The sequence below is a fragment of the Pygocentrus nattereri genome, chromosome 6 (assembly GCF_015220715.1).
Source record: "Pygocentrus nattereri isolate fPygNat1 chromosome 6, fPygNat1.pri, whole genome shotgun sequence".
Taxonomy (NCBI): Eukaryota; Metazoa; Chordata; class Actinopteri; order Characiformes; family Serrasalmidae; genus Pygocentrus; species Pygocentrus nattereri.
This window is the reverse complement of record NC_051216.1, coordinates 21,506,700-21,526,573: the sequence shown is the minus strand read 5'-3', so window position 1 is coordinate 21,526,573 and position 19,874 is coordinate 21,506,700. Positions and strand designations below refer to the sequence as shown.

The window sequence follows — 19,874 nt, the reverse complement described above, 5'->3', positions numbered from 1 at the left end:
AGACAGACACTCACACACACAAATATAGGTAAATATGGTAAGAGACTGATGACAATGTAGAGAAGGACAGTGCTTCCAGAAACATGCAGGGTGTGTTGTATATACGGGGCATACAATAAAAATGCTTTGCAATTGTGCAAATCCTTTTTTTTTTTCTAAGAATGTTTATAAGAATGTGCTTGTTAAACCTTTGTTCAGTCTAGATATCTAGAGCAGGGTTTAAAAAGCACTAGTAGTTGCTGGATAGGGCTGTAAATTATACTACTCTGAGACATGAATTTACTTTAGTGCACTATATCATAATACCAGCTGCTGAAAGTGTTATGTGGTGCCAAAGCTGTCATGCTCAATTCACAGTATCAAAAACAGTGTTCCCCTTAGTAGCCACATTTAATAAGCACAGACACAAACACAAGAGAAGAGCAACAAAGGTGAGCGTTGAAGGGCTGTGCCAAGGAGTAGTCTAATCATTTCAGTTCTACGGTTATAATTATAAACTGTATACCTGGCAGGTGTTTCTGTATGTGTGAGTGACTTATAGGGGGGCTATTAATATGATATGAGTTAGAGGAATTATTTATAATTGAATTATTTTGAGTAAATGCAGCAAAAACGTATGGCTGTGCAGGACCATTTTTGGTTAACAGCATATAGCATCGTACACTGTCAGTGATTTCTGAGATTTCAGGTTTCCTAGGCCTGTTCCTGTGGTCAAGGCCTTTTTAGTGTGTATTAGATAAAACGTAATCATCCTGGGAAGTTGGCTGCTTATGGCTGCAATGACAGAGCCTATTGGAAGAAACTTAATAAAGTCCTTTGCGAAACTTATCCAAAACAAAAAGCTTTCTCATATTTGAATGGTTGTTTCTAAAATACAAAAGCAAATACCATTTCAACAGTGCATTTTACAAAACTCACCAGTGAGACTGTTGGCAAGTGCATGTTTTCATCCATGTACATACATGAGATGGACAAAAGTATTAAAACACCTACACAGTATACCTACAGAAGGTTTTGTGACCTTCCATTCTAATCCATATCTACAGGGAACACATTTCTTCATAGTTTAGTGCATAATTACTGTCTATTTGCTGAATTTATGAATGGCCTGTGCAAAATGTATGGTACATTTAATATTAATATTTTTTTTATTATGTAAAACTCTGCAAATAAATAGAAATTGTGCACTAATTCGCAATGCTTGTTCTTCGATGACTGTCTAATAACCCTTTCCAGTCCACATTCGATTCTACTTCTCAGAGGAATATGTCCTTTGATACATAACCTAAGAATACCTTAAAAATTCTGGAGACTTAGAGTTTGTCTTGAATTATTCTCTGCCCCAGCACATGTCACATCAAGCCCTTCTAGAGCTGCATCAGGTGTGTTGTGGAACAGATTAAACTTTGCAGAGCAATGGCTCTTTAGAACTACAGCTGAGAATTACTGGTCTAAATAAAGGTTACTGCTCTATTGAGCCTTCTTCCCTCATGAAGTGCAAAATACAGGAAGGAGATTATTATAATGAAGCACTTATTCTGATTTACTAAGTCTGATATTAAACACTGTGAGTCATTTAATGCCTGAGAAAAGCTTGTATTATTCTAGGGAGTAATGTGGTTGCCATTGTTGTTGCTGAGAGCCAGACAAAAGAACAAAAAATGTCCTACACGTTTATTTTTGACGAAAAAAAATTGTGGATGCCTGCCATGTCATGTTAATCTTAAATTGATGAAGGAAGTACTTAACCAGATTATTTTATTACTTTATGTACTTTCTCAAAGAGTAATACCTTGTTCTTTAGTTATTAGTCATTATTTTGACTGATTAAAATCTTGTGAAAATAAGTGATAATTTCAACCTAATGAGACACAATTAGAAACAAGATTAGAGAAGGGTAAAACAAACAAATCTTTCTGGCTGCATTCCAAAGCACAGGCTTCTGTGTTTTACAGTAATTAATTCTAAAGTTGGTGCACTTTTTTTTTTACATAGTAGCTTACGCTGTAGTATATGGTTAGGCCTTTTTTCCACACAAAAAACAGGGGTTTATTTTGCAATGGTCATATGTTAATTATAAAGTTGCACCTGTGTTCATTTGCCAGAAAGCTTTTACTAAATATCCCATTAATAAAGCCACCACACCACAGGCACAAACTGTTAGCAAACCAGGGACACAGGAAGGTGTTTTAAGTTGGGGATGATGACATTTTAAGCATCATATACATGATGTGAACAATGATGTGATGCTAAATTATTTGCAATTATTTTTTTCCTTTTGAATTCTTTTGATACTTCAAATGTGTTAGGCTGCATTAAAATGACTATAAATCAGACTACTGATGTTCAACCTCTGCTCTCTTATTTTGGGCAATCTTTTCGTCACATCACAACAAATCTGTTTCCATGTCTCAAGAGTAGATGTCAAAGTGGCCAGCTGTCAAGAGAAGTGATTCGACTCGCTGTTAAATATGTATAAATATATACATTTCCATACAATTCCTTTCTTTTTTTGTGACTCTGTCCCTAAATATTTAGCCTTTAATATTAGTAATGTTGATATGTGACCTATTAAAAGAGGAAGTGAAAACCAGTATTAAAACAACTGTGCCATTTGCTATGACAACCTATTGAACAAATAACAAATAAAATAACAGTGCTTCTGAACAGAACCCCAGTACAAGACCTGTTTCAGAGTGAAGGTTCCAACCTAGGTAGGAGAGACCTTGGTAGCACTGACAGACAAAGGCCCATTTTTAGTGCTTGTTCACAGCTTTAGCACGCTGTACTGACGCCTCACTGCTTACAGACATAATCAGTCCAATTCATTTAATCTTCTGTTTAAAAATGAATAAATTAACTTAATTAAAATGAACTTAACTAAATGTCAGTTAACTTAATGTGAAATTAACTTAATGAGATTATATCACTTTGAAAACTCTCGTGTTTTTCCATAAATAAATGTTTAAGAGGACATAGCACTTATTTGATTTCTCAGAAACATTTTTTAGACTACAGAATGGCAACCTTCAGTGATGCAAGGGCTGAGGTGCCCTGAGAGGTGACTCAATTTCTTAACTGCATTGTTAGCTTTGAGACAGCTATAGTCTCCAGAATCTGAGAATGATGCTGTGGCTGAAACTGTAAAGTGTTAATAAAACAGCAGTCTAACATTTTCTCTATAGCTTTCTGTATTTAAAAGAATGTGTTATTTTTCTGTATTTTAAAAAAAGTGCTGTTCAGGAATTCGTCTCAATATCAAACTATTGCCATTTGTTGTGGTAGCAGTATCCAGCCCTACTTACTAGTGTTGTCAGCATCTCCTTTATGCTATTATTATACCCTTCTACAAAACCGGTCCTCTCAAATGCAAATTAGGAGTTTTTCCACACTTAGCCCAGAATTAACTTAACAGTTTAGAGAACTCTTCAGTGGCAATTACAACAGTTCCATGATTATGCCTTCCAGGATGCTTATGAATGACAAAAGAGTTCCTTTTTGAGTAAAGAACCCTGAGTCTTATTTTTGTGTGTGTGTAAGAAATGTGAGCCTTTCTCCTCAGTGTGTAAGAGCTCCTCTGGGTCTAATTAAGCTGGACAGGGTCCTGCTCCCCACTGCATAACTAATCAATACTGCTGCAGAGACACGTACAAGGCTCTTACAATGAACTACACGGAACTGTCACTCTTCCTTATACATCGAGAAAATAATGCATCATAATACACACAGAATTTCCACATGAATAAAACAAACACCCACATAATTAGTGCCAAAAGTACTGTAACTGTGTTGGTGTCATATGTATTATTCATGTGGGAATTATGTGCACATTTAAATTAAGTAAATTCAAAGTAATACTTTTGACAGTGCACACCCTCCATTCTTGCAATACACAGTACTCATATAAACACATTGCCATTCGCCAGTTTGGCTCTGACTGTTTGTTTCTGTGCCACATAAAATTCCTTTTGCTCTTCCAGCACTGCTGCTGCCAACACTACCGTTGTATGTGTTTGAAACCATGAGCAGTATGTATCAGGTTATTTAAGAACACTATCACTGTCTATAACACCCACACAGAGACTAATTGAGCTCCATTACTTTGAGATACTGCCCCCATTATCTGGATTATAACAACCAATGGAACGGGTCTTCCTGTAAATTATTACAATTACTGCATCCTTCTCTGCAGAGAATTAACTTCCTATAGGGCTGCTGGGTGGGTGGCTTGGTCGGTGTGCAGGCTAAGGCTGGACTGTGTGGACAAAACATCCTTGTGAATTTGATACAATAAACACATGGCTGAATCAGTAATTAGTAATAAATCAGTAATAAAGACTGACTTGCATGATTAAGTACTCAATATTTATGTTGGATTTTTTGGGGGGATTACATGAACACATTTATGCCAGCAATTGTCTGGAATTGTGGTTGGTCAGGATACTCACAGCACATAATAATAAAAAACAACAACTAAAACATTGGTTAGAGGTCTTATTTAAGACATCAGTACTGCAAAGTCCATTATTGTTACAGTGATCAATAAATGAATGCAGCTATAGTGGGCACAGGGCCACAAAATTGTAATTCCTGTAGTGCGAATGTCCCATAAACATACACCATACCATAAAGTGCTTTTGGTATGGGTAACAATTCTCCCTGTTGCACAGTGTGTGTAACCAGTGCAGCTGAGTTTCTAAAGCGATATCATATGTGTTGGGTGCTGTCAATGTGTTATTAATGTGGAACGTTACCCAGAGTTTAAAAGTTCAGTTATGTTGATGTGTGGGAATACTGCTGTTTTGCTGTGGTTTACACAAAACAAATCAATAATGACACTTTTTTTTAAACTGTAGGTAAATGAGACCTAGTGGCTGTTATATTATTTGCTAAAATAGAAAAAAAAATTAGACAACAAATATATTATTTGATATTCATTATTGTCAGATGCTAGTATTATAATAATTACAGTCGATCATTTTGTATCCTGTTTTTAACTCACCCACTTACTGATGCATGTGTTTTTACTAGTGTCTATTTAAACAATTTAAATTGTTTAAATAGACAGCATAATGGATAACACCACCAGTTTACACACTGGAAATACACTTTGTTTTTCTCTTCAGGTGAGTACAACAATGATTGTAAATGTGAAGCACACCATATAATAATATTCCTTGGACAAGATCCCCAAGGTTACATTCACCTGCTTTGCAGGTTCCCAACCCTGGTACTGGAGTACCCTGTATCCTGAACAATATAGTGTTTTTCTGTTCAGCTCAAGAAGTGCTGGTTAATAGCTGGTTAATTGGATTGGATGTATTAGAAGCAAGAAAAATACTAAAATATGTGGAGGTATTCCAGGACATTATAAATAAATGACTTTATATGAGTGCCTGCTAAATGAAGTATTTACATGAAAGTATAGTTTACAATAATTCTCTAAAAAACTGTATGACTTAGGCTGTTCCATGACTGTCAAATTAATCAGTGACCCATCTTTAGAGTTGAAATCTGACTTACACTGTGCTTCATATGTGCATTATAGTATAAACTTGTTTTAGTAGCCAAAAAATGAAAGATTCCTTGGTATTGATATTGTTATGTCACTAAAATGTTTTGCGTTTCATCTGTTTTCCTTGCTAAGAACACCATATTTGAATGATTGAGCAGATAAGAGCAGTTGCAAGTTCCTTACAAACTGCACACTCTCCTTCTCATTTGGGGAAGTTTTTTGATGCCTGTGCTCCTAATAAGGAGTTCAAGTTCTGTCATATAATGTCTCCCTTCTACCTAATGTGTGAGTCCATTCGTTTCAGAGAATCAGCCATCTGTGGTGTGTGTGTGTGTGGGTGTGTGTGTGTGTGTGTGTGTGTGTGTGTGTGTGTGTGTGTGTGTGTGTGTGTGTGTGTGTGTGAGTGTGAGTGTTTGTGTGTGTGTGTGTGTGTGTGTGTGTGTGTGTGTGTGTGTGTGTGTGTGTGTGTGTGTAAAGACTACAAGAATAGTATCAGTAACAGTAATTAGTGTTAAGAAGGGTAGAGACTTAGGATGACTCAAGCATTTTAAGTCTATGTAATCTTGCTTGCTAAGGTTTTGGGTTTCTGCTAGAGTGTGGCGAGCTCACTGCTACAACTTCCTCTTTTGTATGTGCTGCTATATTTCAACACATTTACTATCAGGAAGTGCATGGAAACAACAAACATTTAGGTCTGTTGCTATAAGCTGTATTAGTAATTTAGTAATTTGCCAATAATAGACAATTAATTAAGTAATTATAATTTAAAAAGGCTGTAAATGTAAAATAGATATAGCCACATTAACAGTCCAGATACTTTATATATATATATATATATATATATATATATATATATATACACACACACACTCACACACACACACACACATAGACTAATAGGAGAATTTTAAATATGCACTTTTTGTGATCTTGTTTAATCGAGTGCTTGTGACAGCCTTACTAGAAATGTATTATTAGTACTTAAGTACTTAATAAGTAATATTGCAGCCTCTTTAGGGAAGCTATGAAGGCATTTGACCTCAGTCTAGTGTTCATTAACCTATTGTTGAACTCGTTTAGCAGTACATATAAGGGCATTTTATACAGTAAGATCCTGTCAAATGGTTCTTTTACAACCATGCATTTATTGGACTTAATCATAAACATTTCGTCTTTTATTAAAAACAGTGAAAGACAATTTGTCAAATTGTGGTAGCGGAATTGTGTTGCACAGCAGTTCAGGTTGGTGCTTCTTCCACCAGGTTATATGACTATTTCCCTTGGATCTAAGCAGTTTCTGAACAGCAGACCTGGCATATTGTCCAGCTTGTATTTATCCATTTGTCCTTTGTAAACATGAAGCCTCAGTATTGCAATATTATGAGCGCCAAGAAATGTATCAAAATGTCTGGGACAAAATAAATGAAGACCACAAGGTAGGTGCATGGTTATGTATGTTATATGTATATATGAATAATCTTATATGTTATAGATAGGTCAAGCAGGACATCCAAATAGATATTCTTTTTTCATTATTAAGCGAGTGGTTTTTTGCATTAAGCACAGATGTGTTTTGCAAAGTGGCTCATTGAAAAGACCAGGGATTGTAAAGTTTGCATAAAGCTATTTGACTGCTCTTCATGGTTCATAGAAAGCAGAGGTAAAGTCCCAGACATTATAATGTTAGAATAGAGAGCACGCAGTCTCGCTAAAGTAAAGCCCAGTAAAGACTATCACACAAAAAATGAAGGTTGTAGCGGAGGTTTGTAGACACCACTGCCAGCATAACAAATGCACTGGATGTCTCAGCCATGGGTAGAAACTATAATACTGAGTGGAATGTCAGCCAGCTCTCTAAGCTCAGAGCTTACACTGACATCTGATACTGAACACCACTGTACACTGGCAGTGTGTCTCAGCCAGTGCAGACAAGCAGTTTTATGTAGGTATTTTGGTGTAAATTTGTTCCTTACATCTGATACTGGACCTCGCCTCATTTGCTCTCAGCTCAAGTTTTTGCTGAATTTGAGGGGTAAAAATGCTTAAGGGCTGCTGTTCCATTAGCTTTCATTCCGATAAGCATTTGTTCTTCCATGGTTTGATGTACTGAGCTGTCTATGTGTATTCACACATCTGACATATATGTCATTAAAATTTAGCTGACAATTAATTGCCAAATAAACAATTGCAATAAACAGTTGTCACTAAAGCTCATTCTATGCACAATTTAAAGCACAAGCCTAATAAGACCAAATTTTATGATTTGATGGTGGCAGACACAGCCTGAACAAACATTGTTCAAACATTACTCGTCCTCTAAACCAGGGATATTCAGTCAAATTGTGAGGCACAGAGGAATTGCAGGGGAGCGCAGGTAAAGGTTGAGATAGAAAAATAAAGAAAAAATTAAATGAATAATAAATAAATAAATGTTTTTTTAATGTTGTCTTTTATTTACTTGCAATTATCTCAACCCCACAAAAAAAGCACATATGATTCACATTCTGTTTGTTTCAGCATAAATATGTGATTGTGAAAGATTTGGAATCTTTGTAAAATAATTCACTGCTTGCCAAATAATGATTGACATGCCTCTCATCCAAGCACAACCATCTCTGAAAGCTCTGTCAAGCGAAGAAAAAAAGTCAGCAAAACTTCTCAAAGCAAACCTGCAGTGAGAATGTTGGTGGCAGTGAATTATTCGCAATTATTAGGCTAAGAGATGTGAAACTATTCTGTGCATACAGAAAAAATAGTGGGCTTGCATGTCATCACTTCCATTTGTCCAATAAAGTTTGCTGAAAAACTTTGTGTACAAGCCATGGAGTCCTCCTCAGCACATAACATTTCAGTCATTTTCTGGCTTTGTCATTATCTGAAGGGGCTCGGATGTCCTCCTGATTAGGAAAACCTGCTGCTTTAGTATCTAAAATATTTTCCAGGTTTGATTAATTTATATTGGCTTACATTCATATTGTCAATTAATAAATTTGTGTCCCTGGTCTCTGGTGTCTCCAGTGAACACTGAGTACATTCAGTTCATTTTTTAAATAAATTAAATATTTTCAGAGTTTCATAATGTTTCTTTTGTACAACTGAACTTTTTAGTCTATTAACACAGGTATTATGGCTGCTACCTGGTAGCCTAAACTAAAAGTTTGATGAATATTTTAGCAATAACTAAAGGAGGCAGGACTTGTCAGAATTTTGCCAGGAAACAGTCAGTTGTGGTCAGTTTAAATAATTATAATCAGGCAATTATGTAGTAATTGTGACAGGCTGTGGATATCTTACAGAACTGTATATATTTGGTCCTTTGGTAATTATAAGTAAGCAACGACAGTTTCTTTCATTTGAATCTCCATGGCAGTGGTAATACAGATAATTGTGTTAAAGTAATGCAGTGTATTTTGTGTTCGTGTTAGTCCTACTTTGTGCAAAGCTCCAACCAAATGTGTTTTAACCAGGCACTTTTTTTCTTTGGGTTTCAGGTGAGAAGCTGTGAGTTTTGCTGAGTCTCTATTAAGGCAGCTTTCTTCGGTCATGTTGCTCTTGAGTGGTGAGAGGAGAACGTGAGGATAGTGTTGCAGAGATAGACAGCGAGTGGAAGAGATAGAGACAGAGTGTGAAAGAGGGAGAGCTGCCTTTGCGGGCATGTCACACCACCATTCGCGAGGGCACCAGGGCCGTGCCTCCAGCATGGAGGAAAGAAGTGCCACACCCGTCCACAAGAGTTCCACCCCCACACACAAGAGTGGTTCTTCCTCCTCCTCCTCCCAAAGGGACAGCAGACAGGTAAGACTGAGCCAGATGAGGAGAGCTCTCTCATGAACAGCTAGCTGTGAAAAATGAACAATGCTTGTCACCCTAACACTTAGACGTTCTTTCTTTTGTTTTGCAGTAATATTTAAATGTAGTTTGACAAACACATATTTAATTACATGGTAACTTGGAGAATTAACTGTATTTACATTTAATTTGCATGTTACATTGATAAGTTTGAACTTGCACTTATTGTGATGTGAGGAAATACAAAAAAATAAAGTATATTTCTTCTTTCTGCAAAACACAACTGTACAGACAATAGCTTCATACAATTTAAATTGTGATGTCGCTTCCTCTACATAAGCAAGTGAGAGTTTGTTGAAATTTAGAATCCATGCTTGTTTCACTGAACCACATGTGAGAAACAATATTGTGTTACACCAGAAATGTTCTCGTCACTGCTGATAACTCGCTTCTCAGGGTTAACTTGCAGGCTTATTATTCAGTAATCTTGACACTTGATTTATTAGTGACTATATATTCTTTGAGTAACTATGAAACTTATATGTATGTTATGTATTTATAAGAATGAGAAATGGACCCGCTGAGGTGTCCAAGCACTTATTTTGATAACAGCTCAGACTGTTTTGAGTTTTTTGCCTTTTACCAGTCTAGAAATGATAAATTGATGATACAGGAGCATGTATCTGCACACAACAGATCTCCTCACCAGAGCTCACTGACTCCCTTCTTCTAGTACATGTACTTTATTACACTTGTGGTGAAATGGTAATCAACTATCAAGTACTCTGTTTCAGTGAAACATAATTAATCATTCCACTTATTAACATGTGTGTTGTAGCTACACTGTTACTGCCGTAGTGAAGTAGATTTTTAGATGTACTTTTTTAGAGGTTTTGAGAATTTTTCATGTTCATGTTTTACATGTTTTTCTGTTTTCTTGACTTGATGCGAAATGACCACAATATTACTTTGATGTGGTTTGCATGTTTTTTGACATTGGAACTTTTAACGTTTTGCTGTGAGCTGAGTAGAAGTAAAATCAAGCTGATCTAAAGGCACTTGTTTAATCATGGTTACGTGCAGGTCCCTCAGCCTGTAGACTCTGGGTCAGTCTGAAAATAGCAGCACTTTGTGCCTCCTGTAAATCTGCTCATTAAAGCACAGGAATTAGGAAAAGATGCAGCACGCTCTTCACACACACACACTCACTGTTCAGACAGGTCAGATACAGATACTCTAATCCATTCACATTCCTTTTACTATAGTGGATGTGATATCATAGACTATGCAAAGAAGTTAGCATGATAGTTTGAATGTGTGGGATTAGCTTATCTTATCTTATTAGCTTATCTTCATGAATTTTGCTCATTACATTATTCCGTTTCACTATTCTGATTTTGGGAGTACCGTTAATGTTGAAATATTCACAACATATTAGCGACTAATGTTATTCTCTGATAAGTTGGAAAATTTGAATATTATTATTGACATGCTTGTAACCAGCTTTAAAGTTAATTTAATATAAAAAAAAACAGTAAAAAAAAAAGGCTGTGATAGCTCGTAAATGTATGTTACATACTTGAGTATGTTTAAATGGGTGCAATTTACCTTCATTCAAGTATATTTTTGGCTTTATACTTCCACTTTTAATAGAGCAATAGTTTTCACACAGTGCCCATACCATTACATTTTAACATTAAAAAAAAACTTTATGGGCGTAACTAGCTCAAAGCCATCAGAAAATGGCATCTCTGGCATTAGGCAACTTAATCATACCTTTCTATGAGGTAGCTTTCTGTGCTTTTAAATGCTTCAGACATCTGGTTCCTTTCACCACTTTGTGAATATATTTTGAGTTTTTCTAGAATGATGCATTTCCCATCAAGGCTGTCTGACTTCGTTTGCATCTTAACAATTTAGTTACGCAAAAATGTTTTGAAATGGCTGGACTTTTAAGTAAAGTTTCTTTGTACTTTTTCCACCTATGGCCACAATAGGATTTAAGGCATCAATTATAGATATTAATACAGCAATTCCACATTGGTATGTTGCTAGTTGAAATCAGGGGACGTTTGAAGACCACTATTATCAGAATGAACGCAACAGAATTTAAGACAGCTGGTTTCACGTTTTGTCTGTATGTCTCTCCCAGCCAGGCTGAACAGCAGAACAGTGAGACTCTAGTGCAACTAGACACTGTCTGGAATCTCTGACCTCACACTGTTCCAAAGTGAGCATGTGAAAAATATATGAGAGAAAAAGAGATGCTGAACGTTTGCATTTGCTGTAAACCAATGGACTCTCTCTTTAGCACCCCCTTCCTTCTCTTCTCTTTCTCTTTGACCCGCGTTCTCGTTTGTATGGTGAAGGAATACTTTGAAGAGCTTTAGTAAGTTGGTGAGACAGACTTTAACCCTTAGCTCCACAGGCTTGGAATGATCAGAAGCAAGCAGGTTCCCAGGGAAGGAACTTCCTTTCATCTGATGTAATGAATCACAGTAGAACTTGCAGATGAATAATGATCAATACTGCTTTGTGAGGAAGAGTGGACCAGATGTGGTCAATAAAGACGTGTGCATTATTGTGCGTGTGTACATGTGGGTATAGGGCACTGTGTAGGGTGAGTGAGTTAGCATCTGTGTAATAGCTCATATGTGCATGCGTGCAAGTGTGTGCATGTGTGTCTCTTTTCTTATGTTGATAAAGCTGTAATACTGTGCAAAAGACAGAGACCCTTCATTTATTTAATTTCTAGTTAAAACAGCCATTAAGTACAGGTTCATTCATTTCCCAGCATCAGGAAAAGAAGGAAAACATATATTTATCAGAAAACTAGAACAGAAGCCTCAACAAGTAAATGAATGAAATGAATAACTTGTACATAATGGATGTTTTGACTGGAAATTACATAAATTAAGAATTATTTATTACCTCTGCACATTACTATACGTTTTATTTTTTAGAACCGAAAGGGCAGTATGTCTTTTTGGTTTCTAAGGTTAGGGTTTAGGTTTTGGGTCAGGCTTTGGAAAGTCTGATTACATGTAGGTACTTTTTTATAATGCATACTGAACATAAGACTCATCCAATGTTCTTACTTTGTATTAAAACATACTGCTGTGTGGGTGTTTAATGAGACAAAGCCTCTTCAGATCAAAGCTCTGCAAGGTAAAGCTGAAAAGGCTTCCTCATACTGCAGTCAGTTTGTTTACAGACACCCTGGAAGAGGGGAAGCCCTCATTATTTCTGTCTGCCTTTGGAGTGGCATCGCACAGCTGCTGCCTTACTGTCAAAGAGGAAATCCTGCACTAGTGTTTTATCTCTCCCCAAAAAGAGAAAACAGCAGGCTAGCCAAGCAGTTATATAGTGTGGGTTAAAAAATCCTTATCATGTAAAATTTCTTAACTGATTTTAACTAAAATATGCTTTAGTTGATGTAGTATGTAAACATTGTTAAAAGTTCATAGTGTTCACTCTCGATTTAATATGGTACATATAGGAAATAGCTTTGGGCCAGTAATTGATATTATCCTTTATTACAATGTTTTATGTACACGTGTAATGCAAATTACCATGCTTTTCATTATCTTTTTACATTCCATGTTTTTTTTTGATGGATTGCCTTTATTTAACTATTCCGTTTTTACAATCTTCTAATATATGAATAGTTCAAAAATGCATACAATATAAATGATTATAGAATATCACCAATTAATGAACTAGACACATACATGCTTTGAATGTCACTTAGAAAGATTATAATGTAGATTTTCAGTCTGACAAAGATGAGTGGGTTTTTTGCGAATTAAATGAAAACTTTTTATTTTTTATTTTTTGCCACTTAGTTGATTTGATTGACACTCTCCTTTACTGCAGACCAGACCCATTTACACTGAGCACACTGAGCTGGATGGCGTATCCTGATATGTGTTTGCACAATGGTAATATTACCACCTTATTAATCATGTGTTTTCTGCACATAACACTGTTAACATTTAGTGGTTTTCCACTTTCGTGTGGTTAAATTCCAAAATACTGTGAAATTGTATCCGAGAAGATAGCCAAGATGATAATTATATGGTAATTACAGTTGTATCCAAATGTTTGGGCACTCTGACCAAATTACATATTTACATGAAAAGGAATAAACACAACCTCTGCAGAAAACAATTGAAAATGTATATATTTCTGCAAATGTTAATGCAGAGTTATTTTACATTTGGTTAATTAGAGTTAAAAAATAAAGAATGTATTTAAACAAAACATAAGGGATAAAAAGGAGTAATGTAAAAATTATTTGCAGCTCTTTTTGGTACATAAAACCACATAAACCTCATAAGTGGATCTCAGAGAAACAGTGGATAACAGGCCTATAACGCAAGAGTTTATACTACATCTGTACCCTGTTCTGCTCTGAATCCTTCATATTTATAGCATAAAGTTGTGCACAACATTTACACCCTTTTTCTACATGTTTGCACTTTTCCTCCAGTCAAATGAGATTTATTTAAAACTTCTAGAGTCAGTAATTTCTCCCTTACTGTCATGTTGTCAGATCCTCATGGGTGATGTTTTGCCTGGAGTGCTATTCATCATCGAGGGAGCTGTAAAGATCCTGTGCAAAAACTTCCCAAACTCACTTTCCCAAAAGCATTTCAGTGTTACACCTGGCATTCGTTCAGATTTACAGCCTGCCTGCTGTACCATGTTACCATGAGATTTGTGTTATGACACTCTTGGGTATCTGGGCGCACAACAGCAGATGAGAACAATGGCGGGGGAGATGTAGTGCACGCTAATTAGAAGATTTGGTGTTAGCATGCTTGATTGTGCCTTAGCGCTCTAAAGCATTAAAGCTTAAAATATTTGTCTGAACACAGCAGTTATATTTCACATTTCTCCCACCTTTAATGTCTTTTCCTCTACATTTGCCCCACCTAACGAAAATCTTTCCGGCTGTTGTTTGATAGCATTGATTGATGAATAATTTTGTGAAAGTAGAATTTACACCTCAGTTTGACTATTGTATTATATCTACTCTCTGTCAGAGTAAAACAGACAAGCTTGTCTTGAAAAAGGTGTCAGTTTGTTGATTTGGCCACTTGGTTAATATGATGGACCCTCTGCTCTGCTACAGAGCAGACCCAGTTTACCATAGTAATCTAGCAGGGCGATGTTTCCTGAGATGTTCTTGAAAATTGGTAGTATTACTACCCTTGCTAAGTTTTGGCTGTTCAGTTTTTTTTAAGCTTTGGCTTGGGTATGGTCAGGAATTAAAACTGGGTGCTGTCCATCGGGTTGGGTTCAGGCTGAGCAGTAAAAGTAGGACACAGTTAAAACATTTTCATGGAGAACCTTAGAGCCTTAGCAGGCAAACGGTCTACACTGACAGGATAGCAAATTGTTTGTGTGAGAGAGAGCGATAGAGTGAGGCAGTGAGTGATAAGCCTGCAGACTGGCCTCTCTCAATATGGGAAATGCTGTAAGGCATTTCCCAGCATCCTCCTCATGTGATGAATTTTTTATTCAGTTCCCTGTCGTGCACTAGTTGCATCACTCCGCTGGCAGTAGGCACTCATAACTGACTGTTATCAACCTGCGTTTGGGTCAGCTGTGAGTTAACACATGCACAAACTCACGGTTATTGACTGTCAGCCAGATGCTGAATGTGGGTCAGCTGCTCTTGTTGTACTGGTGCTAGTCTTCTCCCTGTTGTAAACAGATCAGTGTAAATTCAAACAGAGTTGATGTGTTAGTAGCTGCTATGGGTGTGTTAGTGTTGTGTTTGTATTTATAGACCACATTTATTCTTAAGGTGTCCCCTGGGAACGTTTGTCCTTTCACTGAGACTCACATGCATGCACCTGCGATGTTGACTTATTGCATTGTTAGAATTGTGTGTTTTTGTTTGTGTGTTCAGATAAATAAGATGAATCTTCAAGAGATGTTTGTGCTCAATTTTGCTGATTTAAAGTGGCTAACAAAGTTTGTGGAATAATCCAAACCACATTCATACAGCATTATAGATTAAAATCAGTATGAAGTAGTAATCATAATCAATTTTATAAATGAAATTGTACTAAAATCAGCACAATGTTTTTAGAGAGAGCAATCACAATAGTGTTAAAATGCTGAGCAGCACAAATGGCTAGAGTTGAATATAGGTGTTGAGGTAATGGCTTTCTTAATGAAGCGCTGTATTGATGTTTGTAGAGTGCCGCTTCTCTGGCCTGAATGGTTCGCAGTCTGTCTTTGTACTCTCCAGCCAAACCACCCCCTGGCTCTGGGCTTCCTCCGTTCAATAAACTCAGTTTCAGCACTGGGTAACTGAGTGCATTCAGACACACTGATCTGTTGGCCTGGAGGATGCTGACATCTTTAGTGTGATCTGATTGTGTTGTCTACTGATACTGATGCTTGTACCAATAGTTTAGCTGTATTACATTGAAGCACGTAATTTAATAGTGGACTATAATAGATTAAATTAAACAGGCTCTGCAGCCTTGCTGTGAAAAGAAACATTCTGCTCTCTTGCTTCAGGTCTTTCAGGTGATGAAATGAGCTTTTGTGCAGAACTACAAGTATACTTGCTCGTCTGCAACGTTGGCTAATCAATGCAACAGATTCAGCTAAACATCAGTCAAGTTCTATATCATATTGTCACAGAAAACAGTAATATTACAGATTATTGTTTTCCTAATCCCCCATAAAGAAACACAAATAGGCATGGAATGTCTTCCATGATTAGTTATTTATACAGTCAGCTCCATAATTATTGGCACTCTTGGTAAAGATGGTAAAAAATATAATGAAAAAATATTTGTGGTCAATTAAACAGTCTAACCTTTAATCGAAGTCAATTTAGTCTAAGAAAACCATTGTGCTGCTTCCCTTTCCCAGCATAGTAGCAACACTGTGCTGTAATGCCTGATGACATTTGAGAGTACAAAGAAAGGAAACTAAAACCACAACTCAATTCAGAATATCTCCAGATCCTTTAGGGTACTATCTCTGTTGTGGGTTCCTTTCTTCAGCTTACCCTACAGGTTTTTTATGGCACTGAGATGGCGAAAGCTTGATTCTGTGGTCACTGCACTACTTTTTGTCTGGATTTGTATGCATATTTTAAATACTTGTCTCACTAGAAGACCCACCCATTACCCAGTTTTAGTTTTTTTTGTGGAGGGCAGATTTTTTTTTTTTAAACTCTTAGTACTTCATGGAGTCCGTGATGCCATGTATCACATGGTTTCCAGAGCCTTTGGAGATAAAACAGACCCCAAAAAAACACAGATCCTCCATATACTTAACTTTTCTGTACAACCTTATTGTTACACCAAACCTACATTGAGTGTTTGTTGCAGTAAAGCATTATTTTTGTCTCACCTGATATTAAAAACTGGTTCAAGTCAAAGACCTAGTAATGTCTAGCAAACTCTTGGCACTCGAGTTACTAAAAGCTTTCTTCTGGCCTGCCTTCCAAGTACTTTGTTGACATAGAGATGATGTCTAATTGTGGTTTTGGAGACTTAGTGACCCAAACTGTGAACTGAGAATTTTTTTGCCTTACCAGTCATTCTCCTCATTGTGTGTTGATGCAAATATACTTTTCCTTCAGCCAGGTTCACTACAGCACTGGTTGTTTTATGCTTAATAATTATTGCCCTCACAGTGAGGATGGACATTTTTCAGTCATGTAGCTATTGTTTATGATCACACATTTTTCTTAGTACATTCTGTAATATTTTACTTTGCTTTAAAATTGCATTTTCATTTTCTTTTTTATTTTTGGGAAGAAGCTAATGAACCGCAAAGACCTTTTTTTTTTAATTAATCTTTAACAAGGGTGACAATTGTTATGGAGTTGACTGTAAATAGTTTATTATAGCACTGTAATATAGTTTATTATAGCACAAGAGTGTGGAGTTGGAGTGTGTGATGAGAATAAACTACTTTTGTGTGACTTTCTCAATAGTTGCATGAACCCCACAGTGGACTGACAGATTTAAAGCTTAAAGGGCAGCTTTAGCTTCTTCCTGGGAGACGTCTGTGGCAATAAAGCATGCTGACATTTTACCAAATAACCTCACATTTGACTTGTTTGACAACAAATACAATACCTTTTGCATTAATGGGTCCACTTACCCATTCAGTGAGGCAGATTTTCTCCCCAGCCATTTGTATTGGCAGCCAAGCGAACTGAATGTCCAGCAGAAAAAAAACACATAAATCTGTCCAGAGCACCGAGTAAATTTAGAAAGCTAATTAGGCCCTCTTTTTTAATAATGATTAGGTCACTGATGTATGTACAAATCCACAGGCATGTGATGCTTCACTTGACATTTAGTTCAACTAGTTTGATAGCTGGTAGTCTCTCAGGTTCTTTGGTTGTTTTAGGTAGATCATTTCTTGTTTCTCAAAAAAAGTTGACCTCAGAATGAGTGACTGCACAAGTGGAACAATGAAACTGCATTACCCACTAAAACAGCTATGTTCTGGTTTGTTCTTTTCCGAAGGAGAAAATATTGAGGTCTGTACTGGAATTAATGTAAATATTGTAAAAACAAAAGAAGTATTTTTTTCTACTAGAAGTAAAAACAATCTGCCAAATACGGTGTGAGTTTAATTTATTATAGATACAAACCCTGATATATATAATATACACGTGTGTGTGTGTGTGTGTGCGTGTGCGTGTGCGTGTGCGTGTGCGTGTGCGTGTGCGTGTGGGTGTGTTTGATACTGACACTGGTTGGTGTTCTACCACAGTGTTGGTGGTTGTTATAGTTATTCTTATTATATTATGTCTCTCTCTCTCTCCCCCCTGTTTTTTTCATTCTGTTATACAAAAAAATGCATATATATATATATATATATATATATATATATATATATATATATATATATATTTGTATATACACTGCTCAAAAAAATAAAGGGAACACTTAAACAACACAATATAACTCCAAGTAAATCAAACGTCTGTGAAACTTAGGAAGCAACACTGATTGACAATCAATTTCACATGCTGTTGTGCAAATGGAATAGACAACAGGTGAAAATTATTGGCAATTAGCCAGATACAATCAATAAAGGAGTGGTTCTTCAGGTGGGGACCACAGACCACTTCTCAGTACCTTTCTGCTTTCTGGCTGATGTTTTGGTCACTTTTGAATGTTGGTGGTGCTTTCACACTCGTGGTAGCATGAGACGGACTCTACAACCCACATAAGTGGCTCAGGTAGTGCAGCTCTTCCAGGATGGCACATCAATGCGAGCTGTGGCAAGAAGGTTTGCTGTGTCTTTCAGTGTAGTGTCCAGAGGCTGGAGGCGCTACCAGGAGACAGGCCAGTACACCAGGAGACGTGGAGGAGGCCGTAGGAGGGCAACAACCCAGCAGCAGGACCGCTACCTCCGCCTTTGTGCAAGGAGGAACAGGAGGAGCACTGCCAGAGCCCTGCAAAATGACCTCCAGCAGGCCACAAATGTGCATGTGTCTGCACAAACGGTTAGAAGCCGACTCCATGAAGATGGTATGAGGGCCCGACGTCCACAGATGGAGGTTGTGCTTACATCCCAACACCATGCAGGACGCTTGGCATTTGCCAGAAAACACCAGGATTGGCAAATTCGCACTGGCACCCTGTGCTCTTCACAGATGAAAGCAGGTTTACACTGAGCACATGTGACAGACGTGACAGAGTCTGGAGATGCCGTGGAGAGCGATCTGCTGCCTGCAACATCCTTCAGCATGAACGGTTTGGCAGTGGGTCAGTAATGGTGTGGGGTGGCATTTCTTCGTAGGGGCCGCACAGCCCTCCATATGCTCGCCAGAGGTAGCCTGACTGCCATTAGGTACCGAGATGAGATCCTCAGACCCCTTGTGAGACCATATGCTGGTGCGGTTGGCCCTGGGTTCCTCCTAATGCAGGACAATGCTAGACCTCATGTGGCTGGAGTGTGTCAGCAGTTCCTGCAAGATGAAGGCATTGAAGCTATGGACTGGCCCGCCCGTTCCCCAGACCTGAATCTGATTGAGCACATCTGGGACATCATGTCTCGCTCCATCCACCAACGCCACATTGTACCACAGACTATCCAGGAGTTGGCGGATGCTTTAGTCCAGATCTGGGAGGAGATCCCTCAGGAGACCATCCGCCACCTCATCAGGAGCATGCCCAGGCATTGTAGGGAGGTCATACAGGCACGTGGAGGCCACACACAATACTGAGCCTCATTTTGACTTGTTTTAAGGACATTACATCAAAGTTGGATCAGCCTGTAGAGTGTTTTTCCACTTTAATTTTGTGTGTGACTCCAAATCCAGGCCTCCATTGGTTAATAAATTTGATTTCCATTGATGATTGTTGTGTGATTTTGTTGTCAGCACATTCAACTTTGTACAGAACAAAGTATTCAATGAGAATATTTCATTCATTCAGAGGATGTGTTACTTGAGTGTTCCCTTTATTTTTTTTAGCAGTGTATATATATATAAAATTATGTAGATTAACAAATTACTCATCCCAATATATCAATATATATTGCTGGTATCAATATATATGGAATGTAT

General features: G+C 37.3%; 1 protein-coding gene across 3 annotated transcripts in view; it reads left to right on the top strand.

Moving 5' to 3' along the window:
* The window catches only part of osbpl6 (oxysterol binding protein-like 6), a 66,432-nt gene that overhangs the window by 6,309 nt on the left and 40,249 nt on the right, over nucleotides 1–19,874 (top strand). For all 3 annotated transcript variants that reach the window (XM_017692333.2, XM_017692334.2, XM_017692332.2), the window contains exon 2: nucleotides 9,007–9,310. In XM_017692333.2, the coding sequence (XP_017547822.1) occupies nucleotides 9,170–9,310 (141 nt within the window). In that variant the 5' untranslated portion in view covers nucleotides 9,007–9,169. The remainder of the gene's footprint in view (nucleotides 1–9,006; nucleotides 9,311–19,874) is intronic.